General features: G+C 40.5%; 2 protein-coding genes across 4 annotated transcripts in view; both read right to left on the minus strand.

The window, feature by feature from the left end:
* The window catches only part of adck1 (aarF domain containing kinase 1), a 124,490-nt gene extending 116,387 nt beyond the window's left edge, over positions 1-8,103 (minus strand). For 2 of the 3 annotated variants that reach the window (XM_061696736.1, XM_061696734.1), the window contains exons 1-3: positions 7,975-8,100; positions 3,079-3,218; positions 1,047-1,130 (exon numbers count right to left, since the gene is read on the minus strand). In XM_061696736.1, the coding sequence (XP_061552720.1) occupies positions 1,047-1,130; positions 3,079-3,210 (216 nt within the window). In that variant the 5' untranslated portion in view covers positions 3,211-3,218; positions 7,975-8,100. Of the gene's footprint in view, positions 1-1,046; positions 1,131-3,078; positions 3,219-7,974 lie in introns of all 3 variants that reach the window. The other variant, XM_061696735.1, reaches the window with a different exon arrangement.
* A 137-nt stretch (positions 8,104-8,240) lies between these two features.
* LOC133413053 (zinc-binding protein A33-like) overlaps positions 8,241-27,491 on the minus strand; it is a 39,883-nt gene continuing 20,632 nt past the window's right edge. Inside the window, exons 3-8 of the mRNA XM_061696937.1 lie at positions 22,770-23,000; positions 21,418-21,440; positions 19,426-19,544; positions 13,095-13,462; positions 8,400-8,475; positions 8,241-8,251 (exon numbers count right to left, since the gene is read on the minus strand). Coding sequence (XP_061552921.1) covers positions 8,241-8,251; positions 8,400-8,475; positions 13,095-13,462; positions 19,426-19,544; positions 21,418-21,440; positions 22,770-23,000 — 828 coding nt within the window. The remainder of the gene's footprint in view (positions 8,252-8,399; positions 8,476-13,094; positions 13,463-19,425; positions 19,545-21,417; positions 21,441-22,769; positions 23,001-27,491) is intronic.

Raw genomic sequence — 27,491 nt, forward strand, 5'->3', positions numbered from 1 at the left:
CTTCTACCTGTCTCAGCAAAACCTTTTGTGTTAGCCTCGCTGACTATGTGTCCTCCACTGCTCCCCTTTCACATGGGGTGCCACAGGATTCCGTGCTTGGCCCTCTCTTATTTTCCCTCTAATTATTCCCACTCAACTCAATTCTCAGGAAACATGGTATTTATTTTCATTGTTATGCAGATGACAGTCAGATCGATGCCCCCCTTAAAAAGTCTGATTTCTACTGTGCTAAGCCATTGCCAGACTGCTAACATGATGTTTTAATGACCAATTAAGTACACAAGTATATACAGTAAATTAACAAGTCATTTAAAAAGACCCATTGCTTCATCTTGCGATCGGCTCGGTGATCGTTTTTTTGAACTCGCTGATCAGTGATTGGTGATCGGTCCCAAAAAGCCTACTTAAAACCCATCTTTTTACCCTGGCTTTTAACACAAGTTAGTGTGTCTGATGTGCTGTATATGTCTTGTGTGAGCAGTGCATTTTATTTTATGTTGACTTTACTTACTTCATTTTATGTCGTTGTTATCTCATTTTATTTTATTGGTTTTTTTTATCATTTTGTATTTTTTGCTGTGTTTTATTGTATTGTACAGCACTTTGGGAACCTTGTGTTTGTTTAAATTATGCTACATAAATAAAGTGGATTAGATTGGATTGGATTATTGATGGCTTCTGGCTTTTACAAATATTTGTGCACTGCACAGGTCTCAAAATACTACCCAAGTACAGTGCACTGTAGTTCAGCCTATTTCCGTCTTCAAGTACTTTTGTTTCTTTACATTTAATTGTATGATTTACATAAACTTAATTGTATTTGATTTTACACATTTACAGGTATGTATGGGGAAGAGATATAATCTATTTAATGAAAAACAAAGAATGAAAATTGCATTTACATCCTCGATAGGTTTGTTCATGTAGTTCTCACTTGAAAAACTAAATCATCAACTTTCACCTTTTTTTGCTTATTGCTCAGTTTGATGCCTTTCATTTTTACATTTCATACCTTGTCATGTGCAAAACAGTTTTAGTGTATCTACCTTGGACTTAAGGGCCCAATATTCCTCTGTGCCATATTCCACATGTTTGAAAGCAGTCAGATAGTCATAGCTGATGACAGCAGTCTACAAAAAACACACAAAAAAACACGTAAAGGACAGAGCAGCACACACATACACACATCATTTTAATTGGGTCAAATCAGTGCTTTGTGGAATCATTGGGGGAAGTGCCAACATTGAGCATGTTGTAATTTATCATCTGCTAAAATGTGCACAGGGCTATTTTCATCAGAAATGTAAGAGTACGTTTTCAATTATCTTATTCTGCTCCAGCTGTGCCAAACCCAAGACCAGGTTAAGAGAAAGATCCTCAACATACTGTTTAATGTCCCAAAAAAAAACTTGGAAGATGAAAGATATTGGACAGGTTGGTCGAGTAAAACAAGTTTGCTATTTGGACCAATTTCTAATAAAACAGACTCAGTGTCATAAAAGTATTAATATTTCCTCTCAAAGTGGACTTTGAATCGATACTTTGATATAAAGATTGATTCTGAAAAACACGCCCCCAGATCGGAAGCATAGATATTCACGGATCAATACGCACATCACTAGTGAGGGGACGAGGGTTCTGTGTGTTCGCGCAACTGTGTGGGAGCCGGGAGAATTAAATGACTTCAAACTGCCGACTAGCTCTTGCCTCCTGTGGACATGTTAGCGTTCGCCACCGGGATGTAAACCTCAGAGTCAGCAGCTCATGAGGCAATGTGAGCGAAGTCAGTGTTACAGTATATGCAGTGGATTCTCCTGTGCTGTTAGGGAAACTCTGCATTCGATGTACACGAGAGTCAGTGTTACCAGCAGGAGATCGATAGCATCGATAGCATGAGAGGACGTAGCACGGGTGCGTGCTGCACGAAAGCCGAGCTTGGAGCGCTCCAAGACTACTCCAGAAATCGGGGAGTTGGAGAAGAATAAAAATCCACCCGGATGCCAAAAGAAAACCACTTATTTTCCAAGTGGAATCAAAAGGTCCACTTTTTGAGTGTCGTGGCTCCATACGCAATGAAAAACAGTAATGGTCAGCCACTGAGTGGGTCCACATGGTCTGTTTTTTTTTTTTTTTTTTTTTTTACAGTGGGAGAAAATCAAACGCACTCAAATACAACAATATTGCATACTAAAAGCTTATACAGTATTATGTATGAATGACGTAAATTACGTATAAATATATTTGAATTAATATAGTCATGGAATAAATATTAGACCCCTTGTTACTTCAGTTTCCTGTTCATTTTTATTGCCAGGTGCAACTAAAGGTACCTTTGTTTGGTCAAATATAATAATGACAACGGAAACAGCTCATAAGAGTTGAATGCAGTATAAGAGCTGGTACCTCGCTCTAGCAATTTTCAATGTTTTTTTTTTTTTTTTACTATAACCAAAATCATATTTAATAATACAATGAAGCTTATTAATTTTTCAGGTAAAATGCATTTAGTGGTTAAATGAACAGACATTAAAATGAACAAGAAATTGAAGAGATAAGGGTTGCGTCATAGTTTGCTTTAATGACTGTATATATCATACATATACTGTATATGGTTGTACAATTTTATATACATACAAACACACACATATTCGTCATATGATATAATATATATAAATATATGATCATGCAGGCACTGAACTAATTATTTTAGAAAATTACTCATATTAAGAATGGGCTACTTCCATTATTACATAATTTTTCAAGTTGATCATAATTTTATGAATTAATAAAAATATAAAAGTATTTCAAGTTGTTTTTATCAGTTTTCATTCCACTGACTTTACTGGTATTTTTATTTCTGCCATGGTATTGTTTGAGTACTGGTATGGAGGTACTTTATGCAGGTATAGTATCTAAATCAGAATTTTGGTATCGTGACAGCACTATGTTCGACAATATTGTAGCCAGTTTGGGTTCTTAGTTCTGCTAGTTATTGATGACAATCTGCATACAATCACAATTTATTCAGTGAGCAGTTGCAATTAATCTAATCTAGATTCAATCAATGCAGTATCTTACAGTGGCAGCAGCTCGTCCAAAGCGGATCAAACTCAGGTCATTGAAATCAAGTCGTCTATTGTAGAGGTAAAATCCAGAAGAGGCAAGCACTGCTGTGGCCAGAGAGGGGACTTTGAGCAGTCGGAGAGCCATTGGTGGCACTGTGAGAATGAAGAAAAAAAGAATACATTTTCCATTTCCATTTTTTTAGATTTTAAAGGATTCTCTCAGTAGCGGCAAGGTAAATCTAACAATATAAACAATAACAGATTATATCGTACAATGGATAGTACGTATCTACAATATACTGTACATCATTATATCGCACATCTCTAAGCCATGAATATACCAGCCCAGTTGAACTCTTACTTTTTAAGTAAGAGTTAAATGAATAGGTTTGACTGGCATAGCACTGAGATTTTATGGAATGAAAAGCGCATTATAAATTAAATGTATTATTATTCGGAAGCACGGAGGTTAACTGGGTAGAACGTCTGCCTCACAGTCATGAGGTCCGGGGTTCAATGCCCGGCCCCGGCTGTGTGGAGTTTGCATGTTCTCCCCGTGCCTGCGTGGGTTTTCTCCGGGCACTCCGGTTTCCTCCCACATCCCCAAAACATGTATGGTAGGTGAGTGAGTGCGAATGGTTGTTTGTTTGTATGTGCCCTGCGATTGGCTGGCAACCAGTTCAGGGTTGTACCCCGCCTCCAGCGCCATGATAGCTGGGATAGGCTCCAGCACACCCGCGACCCTAGTGAGGAGAAGCGGCTCAGAAAATGGATGGATGGATTATTTGGACACACGGTGGTTAACTGGGTAGCACATCTGCCTCACAGTTCTGAGGACCCGGGTTCAAGTCCGCCCTTGCCTGTGTGGAGTTTGCATGTTCTCCCTGTCCCTGCGTGGGTTTTCTCCGGGTACTCCGTTTTCCTCCCACATCCCAAAAACATGCAGGGTAGGTTAATTGAAAACTGTCAATTGCCCGTAGGTGTGAATGTGAGTGAAAATGGTTGTTTGTTTCTATGTGCCCTGCGATTGGCTAGCGACCAGTTCAAGGGTGTACCCCGCCTCTCGCCCAAAAATAGCTGGGATAGGCTCCAGCACGCCCGCGGCCCTAGTGAGGATAATCGGTATGGTAGATGAATGAATGAATAAATGTATTATTTCAAAGCCGGTGTCGGGGTTCACTCGCCTTACTTCCATGCAGGCTTTCGTAGTTCAAAGTGAACATACACTGCTGACATGAAACAACATGGCTACGAACAGAGGAGATAGTTTACAAAAGCACAGTCAGTGTTACCAACTCTACACTTTGGTAACTATATTTAGGGACTTTTCTGATCGTTCTAGGGACTGTTTTTCAAAAAAAAGAGTTTCATAGATTAATGAGCGGAATCATTTTCACATTGTTTTCCATACAAGAAAGGAAGTCGGTGGAAGGCAATAATGGAGTGAATCGCGGTGAACATTCTCAAACGCATGTTGCACATTTATACGTTGCAAAAACAGTGATTTATCGATATGTTGGAAACTTTGGATCCGTTCTTGCCTTGGCTCACCTGTAAAACTCTACGTGAGAAAAGAGAGCTGGAGGGTTTGTTATGGTCTTTAAAAAAAGGCATGGAAAAGCCGAGCCATGTAGTATAGTTTACAGTTCATTTATGTAACAAATGTAAATTGTTGAACACTTAAATATGTTACTTTGTTAAAGAATCATAGATAGCCATTTTCTTTTTCTATTACCTTGTCCATGAAATTCAGATTGGTAAACCACTGTAATGACTAATAGAGCCCCATTGATGGCCAAAAAGACATCGCTTTGGATTTGAGATCAGCACTGCTTTTGAGTAGAAGATAAATATTAGGGAGTGAATGTTGGCTTGTAACATCGATTATGAGCAAGAGAAATGCCAACACCTTGGAAGTCGGACAACAGTAGGCACCTCACACTCGAACAGAGTATGAACGTATATCAATGGTATAAACAGATCATGTGTAGAAGTAGGTAGTAGAAAGTGTGTGTCATGATCGTGAGAACAGGTGGCGCAGTTCATTGAGAAAAGCCCGAAAAAGCCACTGGCGTTCAACTCAAGCCATGCGAGGTGGCGTCACCCAAGGTGCATTTCATAATTTTATATCTGTAAATAAATTATTAATTTGCCATCGACAGCCCTTTCTCTGTCTTTTACTTTTTTGTTTTATCGTTTGAGGGGTCAGAAAAGCAAAACATATTAGCATCAAAGTCACTTTACATGTTTATTTTCACAAAAAGCTTTTTTTTTTTTTTGCTGCCTTTTGGTCAGAGACCAGTGTTTTTGGTGAACCCAACCCGTATTCTGCTGCTGATTACTAAAGAGTGGAAAAGGCTAGAAACAAACTGTTATTTACTAGTGAAAAAGTCTCCTCCTTCTTTTGGTAGGTGCTTATATTGTCACAGAACACAATATTCTGTGGGTCTCAAAATGCTCTAAAACAATATGGGGAACTCAGCTTTGAAAACAGCTGGCAGCGAAATTAAGCAGGACATTGTGTAACTAACGATCGTCAGCGCCGGATTGAAATGAAATTACGAATCTTGAACCTTTTCGTCTTTTTTCCGTGCTTGAGGAATACTCTGCTACCAGCTGACTTTTTTTCCCCCCCACAATTTACAGTCAGTCTTGTCTTGTAAAACACAGTTACCATTTGAAATGGATTTCTCGACAAATTAAAAAAAAAACACTTAACTCTCCATAAGCGTTAGCCCTCAAAGCAATGATGGTGTGCCAGCTTCCAAATTTGGTATTTATTCAACTACCAAAACTCAAATAGAAATATAACTTTAAAAAAACTAAATAAAATACATTTGTGACACTAAAATAACAATATATTAAAATAGCAATTAAAAAACAATAAATGAAAATAAACACCCACTGTTCCTGCTGTGCACGCCTTGGCCTCTTAGGAGCAGTGTGGTGTATGTATGGAGAGACACACAGAATAAAAAGAGTAGAAGAAGAAAGTTGTGATTGAACTTTATTAATATAATTAATTTTTCACAGATTACGAAAAATATATGCTTATGAGTATTGTTATATTACCCGTCTGTATGTGCTCCAACGGCGTTTGTGTGTGAATATTTATTATTTGAAGATAAATCACTCATGTGACTTTTAATGCAAATTTTTGTTAGGCTATCAATATGGTTTTATATTGTGTGCGGTGCTGGTTGCCGGGCCCTACCTCCGACAGTCAGCTGACGTAACTCGATAGTGGTGTGAATGTGCGACTGTTACATGCGAAAAGTAGAGATGCCAGTTTGTCACAGTCCCACTGTCCTTGAATTTTCTGGTAAAGGCAAAACGTTGCATCGAAGAAAATATCAACAAGAAGTACCGGGTATACGTATGTGGTTTCTGCAAATAGTTAGTCATTAAATGTTCCTTACAGATATCACTATTTTATTTGCCATACACAATTTTTCACTTACATGAACATATGAAAGCAAGCTTACCAAATATAGAAAGGTTTTTTTGTCCTTTTTTTTTTATACAACAGCAGCAGCAACAATCAACCAATCACAGAATGGAAAATGTATGTAACTTTTATGTTTTATAAAAGGTGCATACAGTATATATATCCACTGTGTGCTGTAAATTGCACGTGTAAATGAAAACACTGATTAATAGTATTGTTGACATTGGACTAATTTTTGTTAAGAGATTTCAGATTGTTCATGATTATGAACAAGATTTGCAACAAGATAATGGTAAATGTGAATATTTTCCTAATGTATTGTATTCTTTGCACCCCAAAAATAGGAACAATCTGGAATGGTCATTATTTATAGCTTATTAGGCCACAAAATCAAGCCCACTTGCGATCAAATTGGGGTTAATGTGGCCCCTGACCTAAAATAACTTTAACACCCCTACTTTAGGCGATACTTTCAAATCGATTATTCTTAGATCTGCCAATGTGTGATTTCCTCCAAAAACACATATTTTTAAATTACAGCGACAGAGTGTATATTTTCATTATCTCCAAAAGCAACCCTTTAATTCTGCATTAAGTTTAAATGTTAAAAGTTAATCAAGTTAAATTCCAATCTCATATGTCCATTCATCCGTTTATGGGCACTGACATGCAAAGAAGAGATAATTTAGTTTCTCAAGAGTTATCAAGTTAAAGTTTTTTTTTTTTTTTTTTTAATCTACTGAAAAATGTCCTTTGAATTTACTTAATTTGTACATGTACATTTGTTTCAAGACGGTGCAGTGGACAACAATTAGACCAAGGTTCAAATCCGGTCTTGCCTGTGTGGAGTTTGCATGTTTTCCCCCGTGCCTGCGTAGGTTTTCTCCGGGTACTCCGGTTTCCTCCCTCATCCCAAAAACATGCATTAATTGAAGACTCCAAATTGCCCGTAGGTGTTACTGTGATTGTGAATGATTGTTTTGTTGATATGCCCCCTGCGATTGGCTGGTAACCAGTTCAGGCTGTACCTTACCTCTTGCCCAAAGATAGCTGGGATAGGCTCCACCACGCCCGCGACCCTAGTGATAAGCGGTGTAAAAAATAAATGGATGGATGGATGGATGGACATCTGTTGCACATGTTTACAATGTGTTAAACTTATATTATTATTTATTTTATTATTTATTTTTTTTAAATTGTTATTTTTAGGAGATGAGCGAAAAATTAAGTCAGTATACCAGAGTTCAGTTATGTGCAACCGAAAATAAAGTACTTATTTATCAGTGGGCACAGTGGTTTTATATGACACGTACGTAACTCATTGGTTATTACTGCACAACACAAAAAAACGTGCTCAGGTTATGCAACGACTGGTAACAAAATAGACTAGGAGACCAAAAACCGAGATTGTGTAAGAGCTATTAAACCCCACAACACTGTCAATTTTGAGTCAACTTTTACCTTCACGATGTCTCCGTGCATTGAATCTCTTTCACTTGCTGGCCGGTTTTGTTTTTGGACCTCTTCACCAGCTTCCTATATGTGCGCAAAGAACTCTGGTTAAAGTAGTTCTTCTGTTTCTTCTTCTGCTTCTTCTTCTTCTTCTGCGTTTTCTTCTTCTGTTTTTTTTCTTCTGCTTCTTCTTCTTCTGCTTCTTCGTCTTCTTCTTCTTCTGCATCTTCTTCCATAACGTGCGTACGTGGCGGTCATGTTGGGGAGGTCGTCGTTCAATTTAAGGCTATGCGTGAACACGCAAAATAAGTCGTAACTTGCTCAAATCTTAACCGATTTTAATTAGGATTACTATTTTTTCAACGGCAAAGCATATGATATCAATTCACCACATTTAAAGAAACACGCTAGAGAGACTATGTCTCTCGGCTTGCCTGGGAACGCCTCTGGATCCCCTCGGATGAGCTTGAGGAAGTGGCTGGGTAGAGGGAAGTCTGGGCTTCTGGGGTGCTGAACAATTTTCGTTAAATTTGAAAAATAACCGCAAAAATTCAGATTTTTTTTCATATCACTTCCTCCTTCGAAAGCCGACGCTTGTGATTGGCTCTCTCTGGTCATGTGTCATTCTGCTGAACTCGAAGCGCTACCTTGTGTTGCAACCTAGTGGTTTGTTTGAGATTTTGAAAAGGTTAAGGGTACTTCTTTTCTTTTCATAGTTACACTAATACATAAAAGAACATTGACTTTTGAACAGTTTCATCTTTATATTTTGGGACGTTTTATTCAAAATGTAATTATCTGGGTTGTCATATGACGCGATAGTCTAAATTGTGCTCATTTGTCATTAGATCAACTGTGGTATCATGGTTTCCACATACTGCACAAACAACAAACACATTTTTTTATCAGTTTATTATTTGCGTGAAGAACAAATATGTGGTCATTTCCAAAATAATGCGCTATGATTTTAAACCACTTCTTAGAGGAAACATCCAAGTGTCCTGTTGATGCGTTCAATCAAAATTCAGAAAAATAATCAAAATGTAATTAGTTGTATTACTTTGAGAAGGTAATATAAATAGTTACACTGCTATTACATTTTCAAAAGGGTAACTTATAATTGTAACCAACTACATTCCCAAAGTAATCTTCCCAACACTTGATACTTGTATACAGATACATCTCAAATAAATTTTTGATTATTTGTTACGAAATATTCTGGTTCCTAGAGATGGTGAATTTGGGGTATTCATTTGCTCTAAGCTACAATCATCAAAATAATACATGTATATTTTTTAAAATCATTAAATATCTGCGTGTAGGTAGTGCATCTTTATGAGTTTCACTTTTTGAATTGAACTACATAACTAAATTCAGATTTTGAGATTATTCTAATTTATTGAGATGTACCTGTAAATGAACAAATGACAACAATCCTTCAAACATACACTGTCGCTCTTGATTTGTACATAAAGTCATCCACTGTATTGCCAAAAGTATTTGCTCACCTGCCTTGACGTACATGATCTGAAGTGACATCCCCTTAATCAATAGTGTTTAATATGACATTGGCCCACCTCTTCTGAAAAGGGTTTCCACAAGGTTCAGGAGTGTGTGGAGATAATTTTTTACCATTCTTCCAGAAGGGCATTTGTGAAGTCACACAGTGATGTTGGACGGCCTGGCTCTTATTTTGCACTCTAATTCATCCCAAAGGTGTTCTATTACTAAAACTGCCTTCTACCATCTGAAGAACATATCCAAAGTGAAGGCTTGCATGTGTCAAGCAGACCAGGAGAAGCTCATCCATGGTTTTATCTCAAGTAGACTTGACTATTAGTAATGGTCTTCTGACTGGACTCCCCAAAAAGAGCATGAAACAGCTGCAGCTCATTCAGAATGCTGCAGCTCGGGTTCTGACCGGAACAAAAAGGTCAGAGCATATTACTCCAATTCTAAAGTATTTACACTGGCTTCCAGTCAGCTTAGAATATATTTTAAAGTTCTGCTAGTGGTCTATATATCACTAAATGGTTTTGGTCCTGAATACATTAAATAAATGCTAACGGAATATAAACCCAGTAGGGCTCTGAGATCGACAGACTCAGATCAAATAGTGGCGCGCAGAGTCCAAAGCAAACATGGTGAAGCAGCATTTAGTTATTATGCTGCACACAAATGGAAAAGAAAGTTGCCAACAGAAGTGACATCAGCCCCAAGTGTGAATGTTTTTAAGTCCAGGTTAAAAACTCTTCTTTTTTCTCATGCTTTTTAGAGCATTTCCACTTTTAAATTATATTTTTTGCACTGTACACTGTTTTAATTTTACTTTTATTTTTTTGCTCTTTGTTTTAAATGTTTATAAGCTGTTCTTTAAATTAGTTTTGAAATGCTTTTAATCATGTAAAGCACATTGAGTTAGCTTATGTATGAAATGCGCTATATAAATAAAATTGCTTTGTTTTGCTATCGGGTTGAGGTCAGGACTCTGTGGAGGCCAGTCAAGTTCATCCAAACCAAACTCTCTGATCCATGTCTTTATGGAGCTTGATTTGTGGACTGTTGTGCAGTCATGTTGGAAGACGAAGGGTCATCCCCAAAATGTTCACACAAAGTCGGGAGCAAAGAATTGTCCAAAAGCTCTTGGTATGCTGAATCCTACAGAGTTCCTTTCACTTGGACATAAAGAACCAATATTTTGGACAATTTGATGTGGGAACAGTTTTTCCATTTCTCACATGACTGTGCACATAACAAGGTTTGTAAAGACATGGATGAGAGCATTTGGTGTGGATGAACTTGATTGGCCTATACAGAGTCCTGACACCAACACTTTTGCGATGAAATAGAGCGGAGACTGTGAGCCAGGCCTTCTCGTTCAACATCAGTGTGTGACCTCACAAATGTGCTTCTGAAAAAATGGTAAAACATTCCTATAAACACCTGGCGAAAACCCACGCAGGCACGGGGAGAACATGGAAACTCCACACAGGTGAGGCCGGATTTAAACCTGGGTCCTCAGAACTGTGAGGCAGCTCTGCTAACCAGCATGTCCAACGTGCCGCCCCTAATTTTTACCCTTGAGTAAAATGATGATGATTATTATTATTATTTCTTTCCATTGATGTCCTTTTGTGTTTATTATTGATGACTGATTGATTGATTAATTAAAATCTACGTCACTTTAAGGTTGAGATTTTTCATACTGGATGAGTTTGAATTGAGGAATTGCACATTTACAACAGATGGAAGTGCAGTGCAAATCCTCTTGCCATACCCTCTCACCATTATAAACACATAACGCTTTTTATTTATTTATTTGTTTTTTGTTTTTTTATTGACACACTGGTAATCAAAGTCTTTGTAATTATTTACACTACTACTCATGTTTACCACTGTGTTGCATCACCTTTTCTTTTAACAACATTCAATAATTGTTTGGGAACTGAGGACACTAATTGTTGAAGCTTTGTAGGTGGAATTCTTTCCCATTCTTCCTTGGTGTACAGCTTCAGCTGTTCAAGTCCGGGGTCTCTGTTGTCGTATTTTAGGCTTCATAATGCGCCACACATTTTCAATAGGAGAAAGGTTTGGACTGCAGGGAGGCCAGTCTCGTACCTGCACTCTTTTACTACAAAGCCACGGTGTTGTAACACGTGCAGAAAGTGGTTTGGCATTGTCTTGCTGAAATAAGCAGGGGCGTCCATGAAAAAGACATTGCTTGGATGGCAACATATGTTTCTCCAAAACCTGTATGTACCTTTCAGCATTAATGGTGCCTTCACAGATCGGTAAGTGTCCCATGCCATTGACACTAACACAGCCCCATACCATCACAGATGCTGGCTTTTGAACTTTGCGTCCATAACAGTCCGGATGGTTCTTTTCCTCTGGCCCACAGGACACGACATCCACAATTTCCGGAAACAATTTGAAATGTGGACTCCTCGGACCACAGAACACTTTCCCACTTTGCATCAGTTCATCTTAGATGAGCTTGGGCCCAGAGAAGCCGGCGGCATTTCTGGGTGTTGTTGATAAATGGCTTTTGCTTTGCATAGTAAAGTTTCAAGTTGCACTTAAGGATGTATCACCGAACTGTATTTACTGACATTGGTTTTCGGAAGTGTTTCTGAGCCCATGTGGTGATATCCTTTACACATTGATTTCGGTTTTTGATGCAGTGCCGCCTGAGGGATCGAAGGTCACGGGCATTCAATGTTGGTTTTCGGCCTTGCCGGTTAAATGCAGTGATTTCTCTAGATTCTCTGAACCTTTTGATGATATTATGGATCGTAGCTGATGAAATCCCTAAATTCCTTGCATTTGTATGTTGAGGAACATTGTCCTTAAACTATTCGACTATTTTCTCACACACTTGTTCACAAAGAAGTGAACCTCACCCCATCTTTGCTTGTGAATGACTGAGCAATTCAGGGAAGCTCCTTTTATACCTAATCATGGCACCCACCTGTTCCCAATTAGCCTGTTCACCAGTGATATGTTCCAAACAGGTGTTTGATGAGCATTCCTAAACTTTTTCAGTCTTTTTTACCACCTGTCCCAGCTTTTTTGGAATGTGTTGCAGCCATAAAATTCTAAGTAAATGATTATTTGCTAAAAACAATAAAGTTTATCAGTTTGAGCATTAAATATCTTGTCTTTGTAGTGTATTCAATTAAATATAGGTTGAACACGATTTTCAAATCATTGTATTCGGTTTTTATTTATGCTTAACACAACGTCCCAACTTCATTGGAATTGGGGTTGAACTTTGGACTGTCTTCCGGCAAATGAGTCCTGCATTAAAACATGTTTATTCATACAACACCTCTGTTCTTGTGCTTATGAGTCCAGTCTGCAATGTTTTACCATTGTTATAAACCTTCAGACATGCAAACGCTCCAAAACTGTTTTCTTTTGGTTCTGAGCTATATGTGTATATAATGCTATTCAGTAGCAATAGTCACACTCGCTTCAGTGATTTTCAATGGGTGTTTGGAACATGTGGTGGAAAAGTAGGGTCTTAGTGTGCCAGTCCACTGCTTTTTAAACCTATAGATAAGAGTGTTGCCATTGACATCAGAGAAAGTCAGACACCCTCTCTCCCAGTCCAGTTGAATTCTGACTCTGGATGGCTTTCTCCTCAGTGTGAGAGGTGCGCTTTGGCCAGGAGAAGCATAATAATCCCCAGAGAAGAGAGACACAGTCCACAGGCCATCACCAGATTCTTCAGGGTTGTCATCCAATCTCAACGAGTCTTTTCTTTTAACAGTCTCGTTGGCCACGCCAAGAGACCATTGACTGTTATCTCCGACCTCTACCTCCCAGTGGTGGCTCCCAGAGCTGAATCCAGCTGAGCCCAAGATGCCCTTTGGGTTTACAAATCTCTCAGGGTTGTCTGGAAGAGGCTTTTCATCACACACAAACACACTAGATAGGTCAGGAGACACACCTAAACATGTTGAGCCTGTGTTGGGGTCCAAGGTCACCGGAACTGAGGATCAAGAGACATTGATGACGTATTATAACATTGAAGCAAGAATGGATTCTGAAGGTAAAACATAATAACACGTTTGGATTAAGTATTCACATTTACAATATGTGAGCTCACGGCACTGAATAAAACAAATACTGTACACATGACTACTTAGTTTAACAGGAGGCAAAAAGACTTCTTGGATTTTAAAGATTTTAATTTAACTTTCCATCCATCCATTTTCTGAGCCGCTTATCCTCACTAGGGACGCGGGAGTGCTGGAGCCTATCCCAGCTATCATCGGGGAGGAGGCGGGGTACAACCTGAACTGGTCGCCAGCCAACTCACATACACACTGACGGGCAATTTAGAGTCTTCACTCAACCTACCATGCATGTTTTTGTGATGTTGGAGGAAACCGAAGTGCCCGGAGAAAATCTACCCAGGCACGGGGAGAACATGCAAACTCCACACAGGCGGGGCCGGGGATTGAGCCCTGTTCCTCACAACTGTGGTGCAGACCCTCTAACCAGTCATCCACCGTGCCGCTTTTAATTTAACTTTTTAACTTTTAATTCAACAGGCCTCTTTATTTCTAAATTTCTGAAGCTGAGTACCCATATTAGGGGTGGTCACAGGGAAGTCCTTTGTTGAAATCATATCTAATCTGTCATTGTTCTAGCTATATAATGATTTACTTTCCTCATCTTGTTTACAGATAGTGCTGTCTTCTGTTGTCTTTTCCTATATTATTTAGTTATATTTAGTTATCTATGCACTCTCTCCTTTTTTTGTCACTCCCATCTAAAAACCTTGTTCCGTTTGATTGATCGACTTTGATTCTAGATAAATGTCCATCAAAATACAAAGAAGCCACAGCGGCAGATTAAAAAGTCCACTGTGACACAGTAAAACCGGGATAAAAGGGATACAGATCCTCCTTTCTGCTTGACTTAACAACCGAACAGAAAACGGAAAAAAAAAATGTAGTGGATGCTGTGTGCCCATTTTGCATTTCGACGCCTTCATTCACCTGACTGGGTGGGAAGACCCGTAGTTACTTTCCTCAGGTTGTGACAGTCTTATTTGTTTGTATATTTTTTTATTTATTGTGAGGCAAACATTTGTAAGACAGACAAATAGACAAACTGTGACATGTTTTGACAGTCTGATGGAGAGGTTTTATGGGTTTATTTGTCTAAACACAACAGTGAACCCCCACATATTCGCGGTTCAGCATTAGCAAATCCTCCTATTAGCAGATTTTTAAACCTATCGTCTTTTGCTGGCTGAAAAACTCATATTTTCAGTTTTTTTTTTGTTTTTTGCTCAGATCAAAGCAATAAAAGTATTACTTTGGTACCATCTGTTGATATCTTAGAGTTGATGTTGTTGTTGGGTTTAATTTATTGATGGTGTTTTTTCGTCTCTTTTTGAGATGTCCTGTTTTGTTGGCAATCCGAGAATACACCTTATTTAAGGGAGCATTTACAGTGAAAATGAAAGTTTGTTTTTGCTCCTCTCCAGATGCACCTACAAATAGTCCATGTAGTCTGCATTGCCGTGACAATTTGTCAGTATTCACCCCAAAATAATTGTGTGTGTAAATGCCAAATGGTGAGTTTCACGACATATCACTTGTGTGAAGTGCTCGTGCGCATACTGTATTTGTTTACCAATGTCAGTTTGTGCTAGCTTGTTATTTAGGCTCGTATGCTAGCTAATATTATTGATGAGCCTCATGTGAAGGTGGGTTGTTTGTGTTGATTAATTAAACTACTGAATACAGTCATTTATGAAACATTGGTTCATGATTGTGAACATTTTGGTGTTGATGGTTTGCTAATTATTCTGTCTGTGTTGTTACAGACAATAATAAGCGAATCAATCCAAATGTAATACCAGTCTGGTCGCGGACTGCAGCTCAGCGTTCAACACCATCATCCCCAAACTGCTCACCTCCAAGCTCCAAGTGGGCAGCTGTGGACCAATGGTTAAGATCATCGCCTGCCGCCATGGGGGACCTAGGTTCAAGACCCTGACTGGACCATCCGCCAACATCCCCTGGACTCACGGCTGTGGTGTCCTTGCACAAGACACTGATACCCCGAAATGCTCCCCTGGTGCTTCAGCTGCCCCCTGTTCCAGTGTGTTCCACTAACATGTGTATGTGTTCACTGTGATGGGTTAAATGCAAAGAACAAATGTTGTGTACATGCATGCATGTTCATGACAATAAAAGGTGATTCTTCTTCTTCTCCAGCTCAGCGTCTCACCTGCCATCTGCCTGTGGATTTACAGCTTCCCCCGGTCACCAGCTCTTCCAGCTCCTTCCCTCAGATAGGTGCTACCGATCAACGCAAACTAGAACTAGTAGACATTCCAACAGCTTCTTCCCTCTTGCGATCAACTTCTAAAACACCTAACCTATAATTCCATTACAACAAGCTGGAAATTTTTTGACTTGAGTTCGTTGTCACATTTCTGTGGGGCCAATTATGTATTACTCGTGCACTCACTGTAGTTGTCTCGCCATGCTGCACTATTTGCATATACTGGCCACTCATCCCAGAGTAGCATCTGCTCCATTTGCACACTGATTGAGGAGTATCTGTAACATTTGCACAACCAACATTGTCCCAGATGATCGCACTACTCGTCACTTTAAACCGCATACTCTCCTTGAAGTCTCAGCGCCCTTTGCACAATGGTCATTGCACCGGACTATTGCAATATTAGCTCTAAGTGCTAGAGGACTCTGCATCTTTTTGCACAATTGTTTTTTGTCAATGTCTTTATGTCCCCAAAATGTTCTGTAAACTGACTGTCTGTTGTACTAGAGCGGCTCCAACTACCGGAGACAAATTCCTTGTGTGTTTTGGACATACTTGGCAAATAAAGATGATTCTGATTCTGATTCTGACAGGCAGGGCACAGCAGGTGAGGCTGGGGTACACCACCTTATCTACATGCACCACCAACACCGGGGCACCCCAAAGATGTGTCCTCTCTCCGCTGCTCTTCTCTCGCTACACAAACGACTGCACCTCAACGCATTCGGCTGTGAAATTTCTGAAGTCTGCAGAAGACAACACAGTCATCTGCCACATCAAAGACAGGGACGAGTCTACGTATCGAGAGGAAGTGGAGTGCCTGGAGCTTCGGTGCAGCCGACACAACCTGGAGGTGAACACGCTCAAGACTGGAGACATGATTGTGGACTTCAGGAGGCATCCTGGTCCAGTAATTTTACCAATAGATGGTGCTGTTGCTCTGTGCTACCTCTGCTTTTTGTGAGCGATTGCGCAATCTGAGGTAAGGCTGGTAGCTTGCTGCCTCACTTCAAATCCTGACCAGGTAATTATTTGAACAAGAAATATGCAAATTCTGCACTTTTAATGATTAAATCATGGACATTATTGGATTAAAAATGAAAATCAGTATAAATCACAGCCCTTACCATAGAACTAAAATGTAAGAGTTTTATGTAAAAAAAAATATTTCTTTTTACTCCTCACATATTGGTGAGGCTCTGCCTCCCTGGACTGTACATCCATAATTTGAGTGACCTCATAAGTAAATGAAAAATTAATCGAATGGGACACATGCGAACCGAACTGCAACAGTCTAACTGAACGGTTTGGACGGTTTTCAAAAACCATTCCACCACTAGTCTGTATAGATTCCCAGTCATCCAGGTCATGCTGATCTGCATAAATTGAATCAAGACAACTGGACTATTTTTCTTTATTTAATATGTCGTTTTGTTCTTGTTTTCCAAAAAGTTAAAAAAATTACTAGGGAATTGTGTTTTTAGGCTAACAAAATGCAAATCATGCACTTTGTCTGTACCGTTTAATTCAAATTGGCCTTTCCTTGTTATAGCTTTTTATTTAATTTATTAAAGAGTGAAGTACTGGACAGACTTACAAATACCATATCCAAAATTACTGCCTATCGAAGGAAAGACCACTGAGTCCATGCTTCTTTAAGTGTAAAAGAGAGATCCAGATCTGCTTGGTGATTTGATGACTGCTACTTTTTTTTCCATCTAAGAACAGATGAAGTGAGAACCTGAGATGCATGATACCTTTCCTTTGTAAGCATTTAACATGGCTGTGGTAGTACAGGACAAGATACAGGATATATCATTCCCCCCCGCCACCCCCCCCCCCCCTCCCCCAAACATGGATTTCAACATGGGTGTGTAGACATTTTATAGCCACTGTATAGGGCTGCAGCTATCGAATATTTTAGCATTTGAGTATCCTCCTAAAATTTGTAATAAAAAGTAATCGAGTACTCGGATAAATTAGATTTGTTTTTTTATTTGTAATTTAAATTAAATTACATTTATTTTCTTAATTTCTGCTTGGTTAAAGAGCAATTATGAATATACAAGAAAAATTAAGCCATTTCATTTAATAAGTAATTGGTTTTCTTTTTTAGATAATCAACTGTTTTTTTTCTCTTAAATTCACATTGAGCACCAAACTATATTTTCTTGTCTCTAAACAGTTTCAGTGAGGCAATTTCAAACAAATAAAAGTCCATCCATCCATTTTCTGAGCCGCTTCTCCTCACTAGGGTCGCGGGCGTACCGGAGGTTATCCCAGCTATTATTGGGCAGGAGGCACGGTACACCCTGTACTGGTTGCCAGCCAATCGCAGGGCACAAACAAACAAATAACCATTTGCACTCACATTCACACCTACAGGCAATTTAGAGTTTTCAATTAACCTACCATGCATGTTTTTGGGATGTAGGAGGAAACCGGAGTGCCCGGAGAAAACCCACGCAGGCACGGGGAGAACATGCAAACTCCACACAGGCGGGGCCGGGGATTGAACCCCGGTCCTTAGAACTGTGAGGCTGACGCTCTAACCAGTCGGCCACCGAGCCTCCTACAAATAAAAGAGAAACACAAATATAAATAAATTTCAGTTTAAACTTAGTATTTCTTGTAAGTGTAAAAAACATAAAAAAACATAAGGCATTAATTAAAAAAGGCATAAACAGTCTATGTGTTTTGCACCTTCACTTGAGCAGCTAGCATTTTCGCATGTGAGAGGTATATATAGTATAGCTTCATGGCTGTGCATTTATGATCTTATAGAACAGCTGACTAAACTCAAACAAGGAGAAAGAACAAATATATACAAATTACACAATGGCATAACATCAACCAGTATTTTAATAGAAATACGTAGCTTGGAACGACGTGAAACAATCTTAATGGTTGGCCGACCTCCGCTGCAGGCGTAAATTAATGCCATTGAACACCCTTGGATAAGCTCATAGCAAACTTGACGTGCCAAATGAGTACTCAAACATTTAAACAAGTGCGCCACTTCAAAAACAATGCTTCCCCACAGGCTCCAAACAGAAGAACTGTAAGCACCTTATTAATCAAAGCTGCACTTAAGGAACGCCATTAGGTACTAAATGTAACAGACATCAAAGAAATGAGCCACAGCTGTCAATCAAATTTGCGAGTAGCCAACAATCGTCACAGAAAAAAAGCAGTAAACACAGTGGCACGACAAGTGGTAAGTTAATTGACGACTCTAAATTGCCCGTAGGTGTGAATGTGAGTGCGAATGGTTGTTTGTTTGTATGTGCCCTGCGATTGGCTGGCAACCAGTTCAGGGTGTACCCCACCTCCTGCCCAATAATACCTGGGATAGGCTCCAGCACGCCCGCTCCCTAGTGAGGAGAAGCGGCTCAGAAAATGGATGGAGGGATGGATGGATGAATAAAACTGTCAAAATAGTGATCGTGCTGTTTTTGGAGTATTTTGCGTATGTCTGGTCAGTTCTCTGTACAGGGACACAGATAGCTAGCTAGTTAACCATGTATTCCAGTTGCTGTTTTACAATTAATCACAATTGGTTTGTGTTGTCTTTAAAAACAAAATAAAATAAATAAAAAAAGAAGATAAGATTTTAAAAAGCACATGGGACACTACAGCTTTACTCACAGTACTGGATAATTATCGGCATCTTCTCCCAAACATAATATTGGATGCAGCTTTGGTACTTTGGCACATCTAGCAGAGTTCCAAATTCATCTTGAGACGCTTCTGCTCTGTAAGGAGTCCTAAGACAATCACAATGTTATTTAAGATGACGAAGTACTGTCAAGCACACATTCTTTTTCCAAGGCCCTTGCAGGAGGGACACTCATGGCACACCAATCGAGATAACCTATCATGTACCATTTGTGTATTTTGGTATTTACAAGCGAATCCTTATTCCTGAACATTTCATCTTTTCATTTTCAAACATGACATGACGATGCCTGAAATACTTTATGTAGCAAGTCCACTCGTGTAGTAAATACAGTATAAATTTCTTTGACGCCGGTGTGTATTTTTGTGTTTAGATATTTGTAGAGAGTAAGGAGAAGTTTGAAAAAGATCACTACCACAGACATTGCATTGACATGGAGGGATGGGACAGGCAAAGGATGCAGTAGACCAGCAAGAGAGGGATGAGAGGACTTGTTTCTAGCGTAGACCAAGCAGGCATAGATAAAGTCACGGATGTTCTTCTACAGTCCAGGCCACCAAAACCTTTGAGCAATAAGGAAATGCTTATGCCTAACTTCAGGATGGCATGCCACCTTCGATCCATGTCCCCACTATTACACCTCCATCCTCAAGTCCCCAGGAACAAATGTCTTTAGGACATTCCACAGGAAATTGAACATCTTACATAGAATCAGCCACCCTCATTTCCACCTCCTACTGGAGCACCCCCACCCCTCAGGCCACAATCATCATCTCATCTCCAGAGAGTGATCATCAGAAGAAAGACTGAATCCGGGAAAGGGCACTTGGCTTGACGTTCCAAGACCCGAGTTGGTAAATAAAGGTGACGTTGAATCTGGTCAGCAACAGGGCCCAACGGGTGTGATGGGAGTTTAGTATGCGAGCAGACCAAAAGCATCTCATGTTGTAGTGATTACTGGACAGTTTCATCGCAAGCGAATCAGTTTTATGCATAACAACTGCTAGGTTGTCCTTCGACCTCAAGCTCCTCAAGGGAAATTTAGTCTATATAATTCAAGTGTCTCAAAACTATCATCAGCTCCTGAGTCTATCAAAGCAGTAATTTCAATGCTGCCTCCTCATCGCGAAATATCTCCCGACAGCTGGAGTCTTGCATGAAGATCGGCCGGCAATCTTAGACAGCATAGGAACCCAGACATTTGTCTCTTTTGTGCCCATGGTTCCAGCTCTCGATGACGGTTTAATAGGGAAACTGGATACCTGAGGTGATATCCATGATATGTGACTGGATACCGGAATGAAGGCATAGTCAAGACCTCATCCAAAGTGTGTTCTGCTGGGTTAATCGTCCTCCGCCAAGCTGGGTGGACTCCTCTGCTACCACCATTTGTCGGATAATGTGAGTGTGAGGATAATTGAGAACGGACTCCATCAGCAGTGTTGATATCACCACCACATATGTTCCTGGCGGTACACTCCAGAACACCACTGTTTGCTCTTGATGTCGTTCTCAAGAGCAATTATCCAGATGGATTGCCAGAACTGCCAGTTCCTCCAACACAGAAGTTTCACCCCGGACAGCAAGTTCATCATTGTTTAATGGATTAAGTCCCCACTGAAAAATGCCATAGGGCACCGTGTCACCAAAACCACTCTCAGCGGCAAGAATGTGGAACGAAATGGAGTAATCAGCCAAATCCATTACTGGTAACTAGTAAAGCGAAACCATAGCGACAAGCAATGTCATACTCCGGCGTCTTCCGTCCACTGAAGCCGCACCTAAATACTAGCAAGAGTAAGTTGCCAGCAAGTGCGGCAATGGAAGGAACTGTGAAGACAAGGGAAAATGACAGGACAAGCAGGCACAAAGACAGTACATGACAAGGCGTGCAACACTAGGAATGCTGTATGGTTACAATACACAATTAGTGAGTTCATAAATTAGCCTAACAAGCTCACCTTTTTAAGGCACTCTTATAGTTCTGAATGGAGACAAAAAAGAAAACAAATTTAAAAAATATCCCTCAATCTGCTAATACATTGAAAAAAAAGAAGCCTGCTTTTGTACAGCATAAAAAGCTGAAATTGTATATATATATTTTTGTGAAATTGAACAGTATGCACATTTTTTAAATCCTATTACATAATATACTGCAATTTTCATGACATAATCTTAAAAATATGGAAATACAGACATATTGTTCTGGAGGTGAATTTCTACATGTTGGCAGCTCTGCAGTCATAGCCATAAATGAAACTTGTACTTATAATTGGCTTAGTTTTACAATTAGTATTTGGCTGGTTTGATTTATTTTTTATTTTATAACAACTATAAAGCTTTTGTATGAAAAGCGCGTATAAATAAAGTTTGATTGATAGATGATTTCCTTCGGTGTTTCGGTTTTCGGTCAACAATTTTCATTTCGGTGCATCACGATATGTGTACTACAGAAATTTTCAGCTGATCAGTACAGAGTGTTTAAACACCAAGAATTTGTACGTCAAATAATAAATAGTCCGAATTATAAGTACTCGTAAAGCACCTTGCGCCACTGGCTTTTGATAAGAGAACCTTTATTGGTCCCACAATGAGGAAATATGCAAATTTGTGCATTTTACAGTATGAAAACATACTGAAGACAAAGAGGTTATTACAAATCATAAATGCCCACTTTTCAACAAATCAATACCAAAAACATTTTGAAGAAGCAGCCAAACTGACGAGAGACTAGGTTGTCATAAACTTCCTGTGTTTTGGGGAACATTTGAAGTGGCAACATTCTCAAAGCATTTCACTTTGAAGGTGCAAATAACACTGTAATTGATAGTAACTGGAGACTTTTCTTGTGTCAATCACAAAGATATGTCTAGACAACTTTCCAAAACATAGCAAAATTCAAGCCACTGACCCCTGTGGCTTGAATTTTGCTATGTTTTGGAAAGCTGTGTAGACATATCTGTTTAGCAGTGAAATTACATTATGAACCAATTTAAATGATGCAAAATTGCTCTCTTGGATTAATTGGTGTGTTGTATGCTTTTACAAATCACAAACATTAGAACTTGGTTTGGTGACCGGAGAACCAGGCTTAACTTGGTTAAAATATGAAAATTGGGAGTGGTTGTTCAAGAGATGTTATTCTGTCTTTCAATCTGACAGTGCTCCCTCATCTTACTGCCGAAGGATATAAAATTGATTTGGAGTGTAAAATAAGATGTACCAACTTGACATACATTCAAGTGTACATACACTCTTGCATGGGAGATATAATAATTGTAACTATCCCTGTCTGTTTAACTGCATGTTTTACCTCTAGAAAAATGATGTCCTCTGACTCCATAACCTTTTCCATGTCTCTCATACTGGTGGTCAGCATTCGTATGTCATTACTGATCTTGTTTATCTTGTCTTCCACCCTCTGAACCTTCACTTCTTCGTCTTGATTCAGCTGTGACATCAGAGTGGCCTCCTCATCATGCAGGTACTGGTGCATCTTCTCGAACTCCTGCCTCAAGACCTGGGTTCCTGTTACTGACTGGCTCTGTAAACATGTCAATGGGTTATGGCATTATAAAATCAACATTCATCTAATTTCATATAAGATTTAAAAATATTATGGACTATTTTTTAAACAAATGCTTGAATGACACTTCAAATTGGAATAAAGCATGGAATCGTAGGGAACCTTCCCAAAAGTGGCCGGCCTACAAAAATTACCCCAAGAGCACATCGACGACTCATCCAGGAGGTCAGAAAGGAACCCAGGACAACATCTAAAGAAATGCAGGCGTCCCTTACCCGACCTTACTTTCATGACAAAACAATAAGGAAGGGACTGAGCAAAAATGGCATGGCCTCCATGGCATGCCAAGGCGAAAACCACTGCTGGACAAAAAGAACATATAGGCGCATGTAGCCTATATGAGTCAAATAAAAATGTAAGCCTTCCGGTCCAGTGGAATGTTAAGCTTAATTGGTCAAATCAACTATTTTATCTAGTAAAGGGACACGACGTCACTTTTAGATGTATCAAATTTCAGGACAAAGTGACGACAAACCTTTTTTCCTCAGTCTTGTAATTTGAAGTTTGTACATGAATTAGATAAGAGTTCTAGACAGCCAGAGGGTTTTTCCTCGAACCCAAACACACACAATTGATGCAGGTAGTGAATTTTTATAGAAAATTTAATGAGATCTAACATGGGAATCTACAAGGGAAGCAATGCAGGAAACAACAACAAACCAAAGGACAGACAAACATTGGCAAAGGAGACTGACTTGTGATGTGAGGGTGGAATGAACGTGAAGTGACAATGCATATAGTTGGGGGTTCCTGTTCTCGGTAATTTCAACCCAAATATGCACTAATCTGTACTTTTAGTAACAGCATGTTGGACTTACGTGTGTTGAACAGAAGTGAGGCAGACAGATCGAGCTTCCGAATATTTGGCCAGTCCGGTCCACCCAGGGGAACAGGTGGATTTCGCGGAAAGGAGGAAGGAAAAAAAAGGAGCACAAAAAGTTCCCAGGGAGGACAGCCGGAGCCCGGGGTCCTCAGTTCTCATCCCAGGTCTGGAAAGAATTCTGCAAGGCAGTGGGCGCAACAGCCAGTTTGTCTTCCGGTTACCACCCCAAACCAACGGCCAGACAGAGCAGGCAAATCAAAACCTGAAATCCGCTCTTCGTTATGTCGCTGCTCGCCATCCTGCCTCCTGGTGCACCTTCCTCCCATGGGTGGGATATGCCCACAACTCCCTCACCAGCTCTGCCACAGGTATGACTCCCTTTATGGCATGTTATGGTTTCCAACCTCCATTGTTGAAAGATCAAAAGCATACAGTAGCGGTTCCTGCATTGAGGGCGCATCTTCGACGGGTCCAGTCTGTGTGGAAGGATGTCAGGGGTGCTTGAACTCGGTTGACGAAGAAAAATAAGCGGCTGTCAGATCTTTATCGATCTCATACTCCAGTGAGTCAGATGGTTTGGCTCTCCTCCCGTGACCTTCCACTCCAAACAGAATCCCGTGAGCTCGCTCCTCGCTGCATTGGTCCATTCCCTATCACCAAACTCATTAATGCCACTTCGGTTCAATTAAAACTCCCCCAATCCCTCAAGATCCATGCAACATTCCACCTGTCTCTGCTTAAGCCGGTCTCCACCAGTACCGTTACCCTTACCCGTACCCTCTGGCCGTACCGCCTGATTACTGCCTATATTTAAGCCTGTCAAGTCCAGCAAACCTTCGCCTGAGTATTAACACCTGTCTGTGACTCACTGGCCGGCGCTCGGACTTCCAGGTTTCTGTGGTATGCTAGTAATTATCCGATGACCGGCATCTGGACCCACCGATTTTGTTCTCTCCCGTCTCCAGTGTACCTTCCTTGCCCTCCCCGCCTCACTGTCTGCTCCAGTCTCGCCGCCAAGCCACACCACCTGCTCACGTTCCAGCTTCCTGCTCGCTCCTTGTTCCCGACACCCCACCACCACAGGCTTGGATATCCTTACCCTGTGCCAATCGACAATAAACCATTCTAAATCTACTGCCTGCGCCTCAGTCTGCTCTTGGGTCCAATCCAACTCACATCTGACTTCGCACCGTGACATACGCAGGGAGTATTTGTAAAATGGGTACAATTCTTTAAAGAAAACATGAAAGGCCAGGCGAAACACATTTTATTCTAATGGTATTCAAATTAAGCAGTCAAGCATTTCAGAAAAGCACTATCATTAAAAAAAAACATAACCTTAAAGAAATTAATGATGGTTGCTTTTCAGTCATCAGTCATATTTAAAAAAATACAATATTTCACAAATTCTGTCAGGGTATGTAAACTTATGAGCATAACTGTACATATATGCAGTCATAGGTACCCCCTGTCATATTGGAATGAAAGTGTAGGCTACACCTTTTTCATAACCAGTAGGTGGCGGTGGCATATTGGAATGAAAGTGTACAGCTTTTTCCTAACCTCTAGATGGCGGCATACATTTATAAAATGTGAAAGTTTTTTTCCATTTTCCCCTATACCTATGTATAATGCGCAATATTGACAATTTTTTGGGGGAAGTAAATTGCACTATACACGAGAAATTACAGTAATCACCATTTACGAACTGCAATTTATGTTTACTTGGGTTATCTCTGACTGATATTTACATTTGTTTGATGATCTTAAACATTAAAGTGGGAAAACTATGCAAAAAAATTAAGAATTTGAAAAGGGGACAAATACTTTTTCACTGCACCGTATATAACAGCAATTCACAACAGACATTATCGGAAGGCATTTTACATTTTACATATGGACCAGGTATGTAACTGTAATGGTAACAGACACAGATCCATATCAAACAAGACCATACAAGTATAAACCAGACAATAAAACAGAAGAATAAAAGATACATCATACATAACCATCCATCCATCCATTCATCCCTTTTCTAGCGCTTATCCGAGATCGGGTCGCGGGGGCAGGAGCTTTACCAGGGACGCCCAGACTTCCCTCTCCCCAGCCACTTCATCCAGCTCTTCCAGGGGGATCCCGAGGCATTCTCAGGCCAACCGAAAGACGTAGTCTCTCCAGCATGTCCTGGGTCGTCCCCGGGGTCTCCTCCCGGTGGTGCATGCCAGGAACACCTCACCAGAGAGGCGTCGGGGAGGCCCCAGCCACCTCATCTGGCTCTTCTCGATGTGGAGGAGCAGCGGCTCTACTCTGAGATCCTCCCGGATGACCGAGCTTCTCACCCTATCTATAAGGGAGAGCCCGGACACCCTGCGGAGGAAACTCATTTCGGCCGCTTGTATCAGGGATCTTGTTCTTTCGGTCACGACCCACAGTTCGTGACCATAGGTGAGGGTAGGAACGTAGATCGACCGGTAAATCGAGAGCTTTGCCTTTCGGTTTAGCTCCTTCTTTACCATAACGGACCGATACAAAGTCCGCAATCACTGCAGATGCTGCACCGATCCGCCTGTTGATCTCCCATTCCATTCTTCCCAGACCCCAAGATACTTGAACTCCTCCACTTGGGGCAGGATCTCATCCCTGACCTGGAGAGGGCACGGCACCCTTTTCCGACTGAGGACCATGGTCTCAGATTTTGGAGGTGTTGATTCTCATCCCAGGCTGCTACACTCGGCTGCGAACTGCTTCAGTGAGAGTTGGAGATCACGGCTTGATGAAGCCAAGAGAACTACATAATCTGCAAAAAGCAGAGATGCAATACTGCGGCCACCAAACCGGACCCCCTCTGCGCCTCGGCTTCGCCTTGAAATTCTGTTAATAAAAGTTATGAACAGAATCAATGACACAGGGAAGCCTTGGCGGAGTCCAACCCTCACTGGAAACGAGTCCGACTTACTGCTGGATATAAGGACATTTTTTTTTTTTTTTACTTGAGTTCGTTGTCACATTTCTGTGGGGCCAATTATGTATTACTCGTGCACTCACTGTAGTTGTCTCGCCATGCTGCACTATTTGCATATACTGGCCACTCATGCCAGAGTAGCATCTGCTCCATTTGCACACCGATTGAGGAGTATCTGTAACATTTGCACAACCATCATTGTCCCAGATGATCGCACTACTCGTCACTTTAAACCGCATACACTCCTTGAAGTCTCAGCGCCCTTTGCACAATGGTCATTGCACCGGACTACTGCAATATTAGTCATTCGAACTGCTCTAAGTGCTAGAGGACTCTGCATCTTTTTGCACAATTGTTTTTTGTCAATGTCTTTATGTCTCCAAAGTGTTCTGTAAATTGACTCTCTGTTGTACTAGTGCGGCTCCAACTACCGGAGACAAATTCCTTGTGTGTTTTGGACATACTTGGCAAATAAAGATGATTCTGATTCTGATTCTGATTCTGAAAATTCTCACTCCGGTCGTACGGGGACCGAACAGCCCGTATCAGGGGGTTCGGTACCCCATACTCCTGAAGCACCCCCCACAGGACTCTCAGAGGGACACGGTCGAACGCCTTCTCCAAGTCCACAAAACACTTGTAGACTGGTTGGGCGAGCTCCAAT

Source organism: Phycodurus eques, chromosome 14 (assembly GCF_024500275.1).
Source record: "Phycodurus eques isolate BA_2022a chromosome 14, UOR_Pequ_1.1, whole genome shotgun sequence".
NCBI lineage: Eukaryota > Metazoa > Chordata > Actinopteri > Syngnathiformes > Syngnathidae > Phycodurus > Phycodurus eques.